The 15,637-nt window shown below is 32.3% G+C and overlaps 2 protein-coding genes across 2 annotated transcripts; one reads left to right on the forward strand and one right to left on the reverse strand.

The window, feature by feature from the left end:
* Window positions 1–623: 623 nt before the first annotated feature.
* LOC106770617 (BTB/POZ domain-containing protein At5g03250) lies at window positions 624–3,602 on the reverse strand. The gene is made up of 4 exons (XM_014656416.2): window positions 3,544–3,602; window positions 2,920–2,989; window positions 1,521–2,735; window positions 624–1,431 (listed from the first exon to the last, which is right to left on the reverse strand). Exons 1-4 carry the CDS (start codon window positions 3,600–3,602, stop codon window positions 922–924), a joined length of 1,854 nt encoding a protein of 617 aa, XP_014511902.1. The 3' UTR covers window positions 624–921.
* A 4,380-nt stretch (window positions 3,603–7,982) lies between these two features.
* Window positions 7,983–15,145, forward strand: LOC106772668 (dolichyl-diphosphooligosaccharide--protein glycosyltransferase subunit 1B). The gene is made up of 9 exons (XM_014659208.2): window positions 7,983–8,165; window positions 8,658–8,702; window positions 9,589–10,220; window positions 11,141–11,288; window positions 11,822–12,001; window positions 12,106–12,174; window positions 13,024–13,113; window positions 14,486–14,634; window positions 14,824–15,145. Exons 1-8 carry the CDS (start codon window positions 8,055–8,057, stop codon window positions 14,606–14,608), a joined length of 1,398 nt encoding a protein of 465 aa, XP_014514694.1. The 5' UTR covers window positions 7,983–8,054; the 3' UTR covers window positions 14,609–14,634; window positions 14,824–15,145.
* The last annotated feature ends 492 nt before the right edge of the window (window positions 15,146–15,637 follow it).

Here is a 15,637-nt window from a genome sequence, read left to right on the forward strand (position 1 = left end):
TCAATACATTCAATAGTTTTCATTAGATATTGGCAGATAGGAGGGGATTATTTAGCTCTTTGAGGTGTCAATATTTTATAACATCATTAAGACAAGTAAACATGATATGTATTAAGATTGTATATTATAATAAAATATTTAATCATATAAATATAAAAAGTACGTGTTAAAAACAAAACAGAAGTATATCGTTGTAATAAATGAACAAAATATACAAATATATTTATAAAACAAATCATTATTCTGATTATCATGCTTTTGCAAACATATAATTCTTATGCAGAAACCCTCACAGTGGTTAAATGTGTCTCTTTTTTAAATTCTACAGTACAACTCCCACATGATAACAACCTGGATAACCATGTCTGGACACTTATTCTAATGTTTTGTTTCTTACACTAGTCAAGCAACATATAGCCAACATTCTTTCTCAACATATTGTTCGAAGTTTTCTACTTCTAACTTTCGATAAAAGAAAAATCACTAATAGCAAACTGACCAATGTCTTTATAAGATTAGTTAGATAAAGGTTGAAAAACGTTTAAGAACAGCTAACAAATAGTAGATGGAAGTATGGCAGAATTTCAGGATTGTTTCAACTAAACTATTTTACTGATGTCGTCTCTCTTCATTGTGCAATGAACTACTCTTAAAACTTGAATGTTCAAAGATACTTCTTTGAATTTGGAGAAAGTGATCATGAATGGAAGAAGATAGATATAGAAAAGCTTCTTCAGTTTTCCAACTAAACATAAACGAGGGTATGGCAATAGCCATTTATGCTGACTAGAATGGCCTTGCCAAAAGAAACTGTTTCCAAGTTCTAATGTCTAAGTAGAATAAGGGAAGCAACTAGATGATCTTAAAACTTCAAAGAGAAAAAGGAAAAGCATTGTAAATTGTTTTTCAACTTCAAGTCTTTCATTTCACTTCCATGGCCTTTTCCTCCATCTGGGCTGTAGTTGCTGGTGATATTTTGGACTTCCGGCATGGCTTCGAGACATTGGCATTAGAGGGTTTAGGCACAGGCTTCCAACCCAATTTCCTAAGGAGAACGTTCCAACCTCTCTTTGACTTCATCATTTTTTCCAAATCTTGCTTCATGCTCAAGTACTCCTTCTCAAGTTCAGCCACTCTCTCTTTCATGTTATCAAAAGCCACAACCGGGTTGTGAGGAATGCTGCCATCATTTCTTATCAGAGGCAGATTTGCATTCAGGTTTTGCGAGTTCTCAACATTGTCAGAAGCAAAGAACCAGCTAGCAACAGATGTGCGCAGCTTCAGTTGTTCAAAGAACAAGACTTGCACTACTACACGAAGTGGTAACCTCTCATTTTGAGCTGCATGTGTGCTGGCTTCCAATGACAGCTTCTGGCAATTCATGAGCCTGCAGATTTGTTCCTTCTCAGAGTCTGTCAGCCAATGATGATTCTGAAATTTTGAGTCCGTTAGTATCCTTCATAGACCATATCACATTATGCTACATTTAAGGAAGGAAAATTACAGATTTTATTTTGTACCTTGAGATATATATCAATGGCACGGTATAAACCGTCATCCAGGGTCCTGACATGATCAGGAATTACAGCAGCAAGTGATTGAAATTTTGGTAACTTCACATTTACATCAGGTGCAACTTCAGCTAAATAAGAATCTATCAGGTTAGCCACTTTTGCCATTGGGCTCAGAGGTTGAGAACTTCCAACTATTTGCCTGTCTTCCTCTATATCATTAGACGTAGTATCAATTAGGTCATGCTCTACAATCATGAAATGGTCAAGCATTCTTTGGACACAGTCAATGTCATGAACAGTCTCCATTGAGAATCCAATATTTGGAATCAAAAGATCTTCCAGATCAGCTTCATCTAATTGAGAACCAATCCTTTTCTCCAAGCTTGAACAGCAAGATGAACTAGCATATAAGGCCATTGCTGTCCGCAGACACCCCAATAGAAACTTGGTTGGTGCTATGCCCTTTTCATTTGGCAGCAACTCCACTATTTCCTCAATAAGATTCCTCTGATCTGCTTCAGAAGGGGTAGAAAGAGATGACTTAAGAGAAGACGAGTTTCCACTCTGTGAGCTTGTTTGACTTCCCAATAAGGGGATGTGCTTTTTTGCATAGTAAACAAGCGATCCAGCAATTCTATTAGGTTTAATGTTTCGTGCACTAGCACCTCCTATGAACCTTTTATACAATGGCAAACTAAGAGAAGATACATCATCAAACCACCAATCTTCACCTGATGCCTTTGGTGTTAGGCTTATTCCATTCCACACTTGTGCATCCTCTGGACTCTGAGCAACACTTGGACCTGATGAGACAGGCAAATTAACCAAACTTTGATCTGCTACTTTCAGCACCAAAGAGTTAATACAACGTGAAGCAATGTGAAGCTCTTCAGCCATAGGTAAAACCTCCTCGCATGTTTTAAGAGCAACGAGAGTGTCTGTCCAGTAACCAAACACATGATTAAGGAATTTTTCTGTTTGCATGATGAGGTTCCCCTCTCCATAGTTCTCACTCATTTGGAGGTACTCTGCTGCGCACCTGAGACCAACCACATTCGATGCAGTTAACTCCATTTTGACACCATAACAAAACTTAGCAACATGCAAAAAGGCCTTGGCTCCTCCAGGTAGACCATGCAGTTCCAAAACAGACTTATCAGGTTCGCATGGTACTTCTCTCATCAAACTTTCTAGCTCCCTGCTTCTTGATATCAGTGGAAACTGGTGCAAGAAACGGATTAATCATGCAATGTGACTGGTAATGACAACAAACAAATGTATATAGTTTGAAGCATAACTGATGCTCTTATTGTTTTGTGATGCATTCAATGATATCTTAAAAACGCATGGTATATATCTGGAGATATATTATTAGAAAGCAACAATAGAAAGTAAGAAAACATACCTTGTGGAGATGGAAAGATGTATTACCAATTTCAATGATGATATCACTTGGGAGTCCAGTTGAGCACAGCCTAGAATGGTCATTTGGAAGCCAACGAGGTTAGTGATAATTGATAAACTGTAACAAGATTTCACTGATAAAGAAAATGATGAATTATGTACAGAATATATAGACAGTGTTGATGTAACTGGGTTCAGAATTCGGCTTCAAGTTTGTCGCTATAAACCAAAGAACAAGTAAAATTTAATTAAAGTTATAATGTTCTCAGATTGTGAATTCGATTTTGAACATTTGTTGGGAAAAAGCCCACAACAAACGGAATCATCCACGCATCCAAAAGATCTTAGATGAAACACACACAAAGGTTTATCATGTTGGTTATACAACTGATCTACTTTGTTTGAAACAGTGAAAACATATTCACTTCCATGCATGCATTCATCAGGCACTAATAGACAAGACATAAACTTCCTCCGATTAATCAAAACTAGTATTTTAAGCTTGTCAAAGGATGAAGGGAACATGCTATAACAGTGACACAACGTGAAGGGACAAAGATCGGTTATGAGATTATAGAGATTATAGAGATGTAATTAAACAATAAGAAAGTGGAAAAGAACTGACCAACTTTGGCCATAGAGGTAAAACATTTCAGATTTGGATCCCAGCTTCATGCACGCCATTTGTGGCACTTAATTAACGTCAAAATTTTCCTTCAAAGTGGCAAAGAAAATTAAAAGCTACATGATATCTATTCTCCTTTTTCTCTTTGTTTCTGTTTTGGGTACTGAGATTTTTTCCACGTTTTTCTCTCACAGAAATAATTTGTTATGCCAATGTGTAGTGTGTATACTGATTCCGGTTCTAAAGGTGGAAATTTAGGAAGAAAAATAGGCTACAGCTGTTATGCTAATGTGTAATGAGAAGAGTAATTCTCTGTTGAAGCTGTTAGAATAATTTCGTTCTCGTAATAAAAATAAAACACTATATCTTGGTTGGGTTGTGAAGACGAAAATAACCATCTACTAAATTTTCACTTATGTAAGGAACGACATAGCATATTACATTACTTTAACAAAACTTCTCTGTGCTTAAATCATGCTCATGAATATGCTCCCTTTATTACATTCTATTGTCAGAATAAAATAATTATTATATTAGCATTAAACACTATATTTATTAAATTGTAATAAATAATTTATTTAAGCAAATCTATTGAATTATATTTATAAAAAATAATAGTTCACGTTAATAAAATTTATTACAAGTTTCTATCAAGAAATTGCTATAAATTAAGTATAAATTAAAATAATAATATCTAAAGTAAAAAAAAGTTATAAAACATATTTTGAAAGAAAAAATCATATGCATGTTTGATTTTATAAAAGAAAATATTTTTTTTTTGGTAAAAATGGTAATAACCCAAAAATTCAAGAACAATTAATATGGTCCTTTTAGCATTAACAATTATATGTGAAAAAATTTACAATTCAATTTATAACAAGATGATCTTTTAATACACATTTAAAATGAACTGATAAGGACTTCAAACTATAACTATAGTCTTAATACAGTTCTTTATTCCATTACTCATAGGGTTATCTATACTAGCTCTTGACTCTCACCACTTAGTTATCTTCTTCTATGCGAGTTAGATACTTGTAGAGTGAGGATAGTACCACATCCCAAGTCCTATTCAATACACTTAAATTCATTCTAAATTATCATTTTCCCATGAAAATAACTAATTTAACAATCCTGAAATTAGAACTCACACGTACACATGCATTTTCACACATATGATAAAAATTATAAAAGGTATTGTACAAGTAAAATCATTTAGTAATATATAAATCATTCCATATATGAAAAAATATCACATAGGTATTGCTCAGTGCCAAAGAACCATTGTCATCACTTCATACCTTTCTCGTTCTTATCCACAATTTACAACACACACACATGCACACAATATTCTACTCTACTGAGCAACCAAATATGCTACATTTACTGGCCTCAAGAATTAACGCTTCATTCATGTTTACAAACAACTCATCAATCAAACATGCTTTTAACTCATATATATAACAAAATCCACACACCACATTAATACTGAGAAACTTCCAAATTTTGCAACAATAAACCTTGAATCAACTTCACATTTCTAACACAATTTAACTATTTTCTTTTAACAATGTCTTTAACTTTATTGTATTTAAATCAACATGCAATAATAGCATACACACCACACTAATTTAAATTCAAAAATATTAAGTTAAAATGTAAAGGAAAATAGCTCCCTTACCTTATGCAAGTTTGACTTAGAATCGTACTTCCTTGAAAACAGTTTCACACTCAAAATCCCTTATCTACAAAAAAAAAAAATCAACGATTTAGGCAAAGTTTTTGTATCTCCATTGGAAGAGATTTTAAAGAGAAGGAAAAAAATCACATGCAACAAGAAAAGAGTTGCATGGAGAGGAAGAAACAACTTATAACACAAAATGACAAAAAATGGAATTACCTTATAGGAGAGATTGATCAAGGGCTTTAATATAATCCTTAGCAAATATCATTCCCTTTGTGCAATGTTTTCAAAAGAGATTAACAATGTTAGAATTTAGGAAGAGAAATGAGAAGATGTTTTGAGAGAAAGTGGTTTAGGGAATAGGAAAAAGAAAGTGTTTTTTTCTAATTTGATAAAAACAGAGATTCTCACATCCTCCCTTACAAAAAACATGTTTGTCCCCAAAAATTGTCTTACCAAATAAGAAATAAATGTATGACTTCCTGACATCTTCCTTTAATTCTTAGCTGGAATCTCTCGTTCATGAATTGCATAATACCTTCACTAGATTTATAAGTCTTTCTTGAGTTGTTTGGTCTGGTGATCCTTAATTTTTTTCAGTACTACCTCAACTGATAAATTCTATTTAATTTGAATAACATTATATTCTATGATGTGAGTTGGGTCAGGAATGTACTTTCTTAGTTGAGACAAATGGAATACATTATGAATATTGGCTAGCTGGGGCGACAAAGCAATTTTATACGCTATAAGGTCGATCCTCCTCAATATTTAGTAAGATTCCATAAATTTTGGTGAAAGCTTCTTCTTTTTTATAGCTTTTCCTATACCCGTAGGAGTCACTCTCAAAAAGACATGATGTCCTATATCAAATTCTAATGGTTTCCTCCTTCTATCTACATATGACTTTTGTTTGCTAAGTGAGGCTTTCATTCTCTCAAGTATCAATTTTATCTTCTTTGTCGTTTGTTGTGGTAATTTTGGACTGGCCAACACTGATTCCCCATCTTAATACCAACATAAGGGAGTCTTGCACCTCCTACCATACAAAGCCCTATAGGGTGTTATGCCTATACTAGTGTGATAGTTATTGCTATAAGTAAATTATATCAAAGGAAACATGTTATCCTAACTCCTCAGATGATTTAGAACACACATCCTCAACTCTAATGTCTATATAATTCTTTCCTATTGACCATGAGTTTGAGGATAATATGTTGAACTCATCCTTAATCTCCTCCCCAAAGCTTCTTGTAACGTTTACCAAAACCTATATGTAAATTTAGGGTATCAATTTGACATTATACTGATAGGCATGTTATGATCTCACTATTTTTCTTATATATAATTGTATCAATTTAGTCACCATTATCTTATCATTCACAGAAAGAAAATGAATACTCTTAATCAACTTGTCAACAATCATCTAAATAACATCACGACTTCTCACTTATCAAATGAATAACAAAATCCATAGTCTTTTTATCTTATTTTCATTCTAAAATTTCTAATTGTTAGAACATTATCTAGGATTTAACTTTCGACTTTTGGCATGTTAAAAGATGCCACAAAATTAGTTAAAAAAAATGTTGAGTGCATGCATAAAAAACTAAAAGAAAAAAAAAATGGACTTTTGGGTTTGTTAAAATCAACAAAAGACCACATCCTCACAACTTTATAGCCAACACATTCCAATTTTTCTTCAAAGGTTCAATTCCGCCGGAGAATAAATTTGTTTTGCAAATATGTAACATGGTGAATGAAGTGAATACAAAAGGTAGGAAACACTAATCCTAAATTAGTCTTATAATAATATATTAATTGATTTAAAATTTTTATTTTCTTTCTAATAATATTTGTATATGTATTGTTTTGTTATTGGTCAATTAGACACAATATCATTCTTGAAATTATATAATTTTTTTAGGTTTAAGAAGTATATTATTTTATTATGGCATTGAATCAAGGTTTTTTGAATTATTTGATACAATTTTAATACAATTTTTTAAAAATGTACAAAGATTTATTAGATCCAGTAGAGAAAATTAATCAATTTCAATATAAACATTGTTTTGTTATCTATTAAATTAGTTCAGTCATGATTAAGTTACTTAATCATGTTATTTTCATTTGTAGAACAATATTTTTAACAAATGTTCATCGAATTTAACTTGTTATTTGGAAAAGAAATGGTTTTATGTGATTCAAAATTGACATACATTTAAATAAAAGTGATCAATGATGGTAAGTAAATACTATATCATTAGAAAAGGAAACACGTGTTACCTCTCAATTTTATTTTCAATACTATATCATTATCTAAAAATGTTAAGTTTCAAATAATTGTTTTAACGTAAGTTCATGCCTAAAAGAAGTTACTAAGATAGATCCAACACTTTTATTTTTCACATGTATAAAAATACGAGATTAGTTTAAAGTGAGAAAGTGATGGTCTATTAAACTAAAAATATCTTATAAACTTAAACTACCTATAATCCATCATTTCCTTACTTCTTGAAGTTAAAATTTATTGAGATTAGTATAGTACCAACTTATTATCATCCTTAAATATACTTGTTACACAATAAAAATTAGATAAATTTTAATATGAGAATGAAAATAATTGATATTTTTGTTTTAATTTTAATGAGAGTAATCTGGGATTTATAAGTTTTATGGGGGTGCAGGAAGAAACAGAAAACCCAATTGTTTTTATTCGACCCAAGCATTGTCTACGGTGAATTGGGAGTTACTTCACCCCAATCTAATAAACCCAAAATTGCAGTGGAGACTTCAGAGTCTTCCTCTGCATCTGTCAACACCTGCAATGGCAATGGTCCCTCAACCTCTGTTAATCCTTCTCTTCTTTGTCTCCCTTCTGTCAATTGTCAACTCCTCTCCTTCACAACACATTCAGATCGTCGATGCCGAACGCAGGGTAAGTTTTTTCTTTTCTCGATAACACGCACGTCGGCTTTCGCTCAAGATCCGTGTCATAATGGGAAAATTGTTCTCCTCTGCTGATTAGTGCCTAGAAAATTTGAACTTGCTCTATGGGTATAACAATGAGTATCGTAGATTCATCTGAACGGTAATTCTTGTGTGAACTACGCGTGCCATCTCTGTTTTGTTGCTTACTCTTGTGTTTTTTTAGAGTTCTGGAAAATTGAGATTACATTATTCTTGCTCGTTTGTTAAAAAGAGTTCTAGTGTACGATTTGGGGTGCGTATAAGTGGACTAGTTTGTCCTGTTTATGGAATACGATTTTTGATTAATTAAATAGACGACTTTTATTTTTTTCTTCAAAACAATTGTTATATTTCTGTGTTCTTTTTTTGAGGTAATCTTGGATGTGTTCCGCTATATTTGGCGCCGTCCAAATGCTCGTTTCTATATATTGCATGACTAATATGCCAACGATCCTTGCAGATTGACTTGACCTCTCACATTATTAAGGTGTACTTGACATTGAAGGTAACTCTCCATACTATTACTCTTTTGATAGTAGGATTCTGTTTGGATAATTTTTCCCTCGAGCATGTGTAGGATAAGAAAATTAGAAGAAAAGATGAAATAAGTTTTTTCATTGGCTAAAGTTAGTTTATGTAGAAGTGAAAAGTCAGATTTTTGAGAAGCGAGATTTTTTATAAATTAGTTTATACACAAGTTAGTATTAACTTATGGATTTTTTTTTTCTTAATTTCTTCTTCTGGAAATGCTTATGGAAAACAAACAGGTCCTAAGTCTGGTGTTTGTCTTGGTTTAAGTTTTGCATATCTGTAAACTATGTTCCATGTTCAGCTGGGAATAAGGACTTGGCTTTAAGTATAATATTTGATTAAGTACTGGCATGTAAAAGTCATGTTTAAGTTGGCTAGATGAATTTTATTCGTGATAATTTTATGAAAAGTGGTTTGAACCAAACTTACGTCTATACAAAACAATGTGATGACATTAGCATATCTCAACCATGCAGAGTTTTCTGAGTTTCACTCTTGCCAAATTTTATTAGAGTTACCTTTTGCAAACACTTAGGGCATGTTTGGTATGCACAACATGAAAGGGGAAGGACCTTCTATGGAAATTTATTCTTTTAATGGTAGCCATCAACTAAACATTTTAGCAAATGCATGAAAAAATAAAAACCATTGGGGTGGCGGCTGGTGGTGTCGGGTCTAAGAATGATTGAGTCTATTGAAGTCTATAACATGTCTTGGATTCTTAGACCAACAAATCAGTATTTGTTTGGACAAAATTTTAACTTGAAATTATTATTTTTATTTCTTTTCGATGGATTGTGCTATCAAATCATCATTTATAAAATTTGTTGATTTTATATTTCGGAGAGTTTTTCTTTCAGGTTGAAAATTTGGGGACATCTGCTGCTTCTGAAGTACTTCTGGCCTTTTCGCCTGCTGAAGTTGAACATCTAGCATTACTCAAAGCCGCTGCAACTTCTGGGAAGAGGAAGAAGAAAACTTATGTTCCTCTTGATGTCAAATCTGCTGAGCAGCCTGATGGACCAAATGGAACTAAGTTTTTCTCTATAACTTTGTCAACTCCACTAAGTAAAGGTGAAACAACAACACTAGAGGTTCTTTACATATTGACACGTTCTCTGGAACCTTTCCCAGTTGAAATAAGTCAATCAGAGCCACAGTTGGTTTATTTCCGTGATAGTGCAATATTATTGTCTCCCTATCATGTCAAACAACAGACAACTTTTCTCAAGACACCAAGCACTCGGGTAGAATCATTCACGGTGGTGGACCCCACTAAACGTGCTGGTACAGAGTTGAAATATGGGCCATACGAAAATCATCCCCCGTATTCATATTCTCCTGTACTTGTTCATTTTGAAAATAACAACCCATTTGCTGTTGTTGAGGAGCTAGAACGTGAAATAGAAATATCTCACTGGGGAAGCATTCAAGTCACTGAGCGATATAGCTTGGTCCATGCCGGTGCTCAACATAAAGGTGTTTTTTCAAGGTATATTTGTTATCTCTCTTTTACTTGATGCTACAGATCTGCATTCAGTTCTTTGGGAACATATATATCCGTTAAAATTTAGAAGAAATAAAAAGATTACATACATGTCAAGATAACAGGAGGAAATAATTATCATTTTAAGATTTTGGAATGACCTCTTTCTAATATTTTTATTTATTTGTTTTATGCTTATTATTCTTATGCGTGTTGTACTTTGTCAAAGTGTTCTCATCTCACCTCTAGAAACATTGTCTAGTTTCTCACAATTCTTCCTGGCTTGATAATTTGGTGGTGTTGTTATTAAGATATTAAGTTTACTACTAGAAGCTCTTAGAAGCTGTTAGAAGATTCTAGATTTCGCTCTGTAATTATTACTATAGGGTTAGAGTTCTCTATATATAAAGGCTGATGTACTATTTCAAATTAATCAATTGAATAAAAATCTTCTTTCCTTCATATTAATCCTTGCATGTGGTAGTAACTTCAAGTATTGTCTCTTTACTACATGTTTTAGGGCAACATGTGATGACAGCATCTATGAATTGTTTTTTAAAAATTAGTTAACTGCTGAAAAAGGATCATTTTAAGATCTTTACCACATCCAGGCAAGAACAGATAGATTGGCACTTTCTTCGTAAGCACCCTGTGTTATTTATTCTATATTTGTATAAATTGGCACGGACTCACTCTGTTGTTTCACTCCAGTATTTGAACTTCCGAGAGTTGAAATGGCCTCAGTTTTAACATGTATTTTACCAATTGTTCAGCTGGATGAAAGTTATTGAAACATTAACTTATAGTATCTCTTGTTTTATATATTATTTTTATATTCTTCTAAATTTGTTCCGACATTTTATTTTCCCCTCCATATATAATTTTTTTTTTTTTTGTGTGCATAACTGGAGTTTTTCTGTTGGCAGGGTTGAATATCAAACTAGACCCGGTGGTACTGGTGTTTCATCATTTAAACATCTTTTAGCAAAACTACCCCCTAGGGTCCACTCAGTATACTACAGGGATGGAATAGGAAATATTTCCTCTTCACATCTTCGTACAGATTCTCGGAAGGTAATATATGTTTTTGGGACTTTAAAAAGGACTATTTTTCTCCCATCCTTTGACATCATCATGCACCATTTCTTTTCTTTTTCTCCTTCTTTCTTTTGCAAAACTTGGGGTGAAGAACACTAGAAAACAAGTAGTGCTCTGTCAACTCAAATAGGTGACCACATGGCTGTGTTCATCATAAGTGAGACATGATACTATTTCTGCTTGAAAGTAATGTCATTCATGTCAACATAAAGAGCACCGTCATCTTCTGTATTTGGTCTTATGTATGTTTTACTGGAGTACTTGTTGACATTAACTTCATAATGTAGAAACTGAAGTATGCAATTATGAATGGAAGGGATGATTTCTTCATGGGCATGCTTCTATATTAATGAAGAGTAGGCGATATAAGTGTTATTGTTGATGTATATAGATCACTGAGGGGTTTAGTCTTGAATGACAAATAGATCATTTTTGTTTTTCAACATAGTCATTCTTGTAAAATGTCATGTTTTCTGATTCATACTTATTTACACGTTTATTGATTGCAGTCAGAACTTGAAATTGAACCTCGGTATCCTCTATTTGGAGGCTGGAAAGCAACCTTTGTCATTGGCTATGGACTACCGTTGCAAGACTTCCTTTTTGAATCTCCAGATGGCAGAAGATACCTCAATTTTACTTTTGGTTGCCCTCTTGTCGAGACAGTGGTTGATAAGTTGATTGTAAAAGTGGGTTTGTTATGTAGCTGAAAATTGTTCTCCTTGCTTCAACTGCTTTTGTACGCAAACGTGGAGGTTTAATTTACCCTTCTTGTTGAACCATTAAAATTCAGGTTGTGCTGCCGGAGGGATCCAAAGATCCCACAGCTGAGATTCCTTTTGAAGTAAAGCAGCATCTAGAGGTAATGTTCTCTTAAGATAATGATTTTCGTTCAACATTGGTTTAGTTACAACTTCCGACTGCAGTCAAAGCTTCATCTGCATTAAATCTTTAGATGGAACATGTGCACTTGTGACTTTTAATTGCATCAGCTGCATTTCTCTATCTTATAATCAGGTATCAATGTCTATATAAGCTTTCAAAGTGATCAATTTAGCTCACAGAATTGAAAGAGGGCAGGAAAAAAACCCTCTACCAAACAGGGCATTTCAATCAGTACCACGATGATTTGAGGATATAATGTATGAATATATTATATATACTTCTTTGCTGTCTGGTCGAATTACAATCATACATGATGATTTGACCTTCCTTGAACTTGTGCATTACATATTTATATATTGAGAAAATCTCCCCAAAGTGTGGGACCTGGCTCTGAGGTCCTATTATTTTTTAAGTCTTGTTGAGTAGACGGTGTACTCGTTGTAATGCACCAGTATTCAACTTGATTAGTGATGCAGTGATTTGTACTATAACATATATCACGTATAATATAAATTATTCAGAGTCTCTTCTCTTCTTCCCCGCCACGCACCTCCATCCTATAATAGAAGTACACAACTTATTGCAAAAAGGAAAAGGGGGGTGGGTGTATCAATATGTTAAAGAATTTTTTCATTTTGTTATCTTTGACTAAAATAGTATATTGTCTAGATATACAATTTAACTTCAATTTCTCCAAGATAATTCATTTTTATTCTCTAGTTATATTTGATTCTCCTATTGAAGAATTTCACATGCTGTAGCTGTACTTGTAGCCTAAAGCATTTGACTCCCTACAGCTAAAATGGTTTTAATTTGAACTTTGCAGACCAAGTATTCATATCTTGATGTCGTCGGCAGGACAGTGGTGGTTCTAGAAAAAAGAAATGTGGTTCCTGAGCATAATATTCGTTTCCAGGTATTTTCAAAATCTAATGCGAAAAAATAAATAGAAAATTATAAAGCTGGTTTGGTACGTGAGCATTTCACGAATTCTAAGATAATAATTTTGCTTATTGCGGCCCAAATCAGGGACTAATGCTACTTTTATTTAAATGTGATGATGATGATGCAAAAAAATTTGTTGACACCATGTTAATGGAAAAAAATTATTCTAGAGCATATATTTCCTTGCAATGCCAGTTAACAAATGAGGCATTTTAAACAATGTCGGGTTTATGCAAATGGATGGAGGTCTTATTGCAGATGAAAATTGTGTTTGGCTTGAATCTGTTTATTTACCCTGTTTGGTAATGTTATGCCTTCGGTTCTTAATTCTTGGTTTAAAGCTTACAAACGATGTATGGAAAAATTCTTCTTAGATCCCCTTTTGTTTGCCCGTAATTTTTTCTTAGTTGTAAAATTCAAGAACAAAATGTTTTTCCGGTTTTCTCAAATAATTTTAAACAAAGTTCTCTTTACCTTCTATTCTCAGACGACAAAACACTCATTAGGTTCCTCTCTCTATCACTACTTAATTTACTCTGATTCTTGTCCTCGTGCCCTTGTTGGCTTGTCTTTACCTTGTATTTGGATAAGACATTTGTTCAATTCTAAGATATTGAAATGAATGATATTTGAATTGTTTGTAATTGAATTTTTTTCATTTTTTAAAATATTTTGTTTGGATAAAACAATTAAAATATTCTACATTTACATTTTTCTTGTTTGGATAAAGTAATTATATTTCTCTTTTAAAATAAAATTCCATTTTAAAAATATTTATTTTAAAATTAAACTTTACAAAAACATATTAGTCAAATTTTAATATTTAAATAATATTTTTTAACAATTTAATTTTTTTCAATATATATGTATTTGTGTATAAATAGAAAATGACTTGTAGGTTAATTTCATTTTTCTTTCTATTTTGATCAAATTTCATATTCTATTATTTTAGTTATTTGAAATTCCTTTCAAAATTTTATAAATTTCAATTTTTCTTTTAGTTTCTTCGTTCAAACAACTCATTTTACTTAAAAAAAATTTAAATTCACCAAATAAATGAACTACTCTTTAAATTTCCTCATCTAAACCAATTAGTCTATATTTGTTTATTACCATGCTCGTTATATTGTTAGAATTTCTTTCTGAAACCTTAATTGAATCTGGAAAAGTAATGTAAAATACTTAGCGCTGCCTTTAATATTTGCAACTACAAGAATGGAAGGCATAACATATTATATAATATATTATGAAATCGTGGACTTATTTTCCAAATAAATTTCTACACAATGAATTCCTTAAACTCTGGTATGGTCTAACCGATTTATGTTTTCATTTTTTGGTAGGTATACTATGGTTTTAACCCTATATTCATGCTTGCTGAGCCATTGATGCTGGTATCTGCATTTTTCTTGCTTTTTGTTACTTCTGTGGCATATCTTCACATTGATCTTTCCATACGCAAGTGAAGAACATCTAACAAGTTTCTTGAAAGGTATGTGGTAAATCCCTCTTCTAACTATTTTTAGGATAATGATACTTAGACCCATTTTTTTTACCACATTTGAACATCATCTAAGTGTTGTCCAAAAAATGTTGTCTAAGTATCATTATCCCTATTTTTATGATTAAAACATTCTCTTTGGCCGTGCCCTCTATTGAAGTATTGTGCCTTTCTTAACAGGCAGTGACTGAGCAGATCCAAGGGTTCCTTAGTTTTGGAATGTCATATTGCATTTTTGACAATATTGTGTGGTACTAAGAGGACTGATTGCAATTATAGAGTTTACCTGCTTGTACAATTTTCCAATGGCAATTTCATCTTAGGCACTTAATTGTAAGATTTTACTATGTAGGCATTAGAAATATTTATGTGAAATTTAGCAATCAATATACAAAACTTGAATGAAATTGAAAGAAAAGACAATCCGCACTTAAATGGATGCCCTTTTGGATAGGGTAATTTTAAGTTAAAAGTAGATTTAATGTTAGAAATACCATTTAAACCGAGTTTTTGGTCTGACTGTTTGGCATCTTAGTTCCAATAAAAAAAAATTGTCTTGTTTTAAGCTATGTTAAATTGTATAGTAATGTTGCTTGTACTTTCTGCACCCCACACTTTCTTTGCGTACCTCCCAAATTTTGAAAATAACATTTTACCTTATTACATGTTTTTGAAATTTTTCGGAACAAGTTTTTTAAAATTTTCAAAATGAGATATTTAGAATTAAAATTTTAAAACACATGAAAGGCGTTCTAAAAATAACTTTTTAGAATAAGATTTCATTTTCCGACATAAGTTTTTCAAAATATTTTACATAAAATGTTTTGTAAAAAGTTTTTTTTCTCTCTTATTCTTTTTCTTTCTTTGTCAACAATATTTTTCTTTTTCTTTTGTAATAATGGTAATGATAAAAGTGGTGATAGTGACAACAGTGGTGGTATGGTGTAGCGTTTAATTTTCTTTATTTGTATGGAATGCAGTTAATAATTGTTGA

The sequence above is a fragment of the Vigna radiata genome, chromosome 8, assembly GCF_000741045.1.
Source record: "Vigna radiata var. radiata cultivar VC1973A chromosome 8, Vradiata_ver6, whole genome shotgun sequence".
Classification (NCBI taxonomy): domain Eukaryota; kingdom Viridiplantae; phylum Streptophyta; class Magnoliopsida; order Fabales; family Fabaceae; genus Vigna; species Vigna radiata.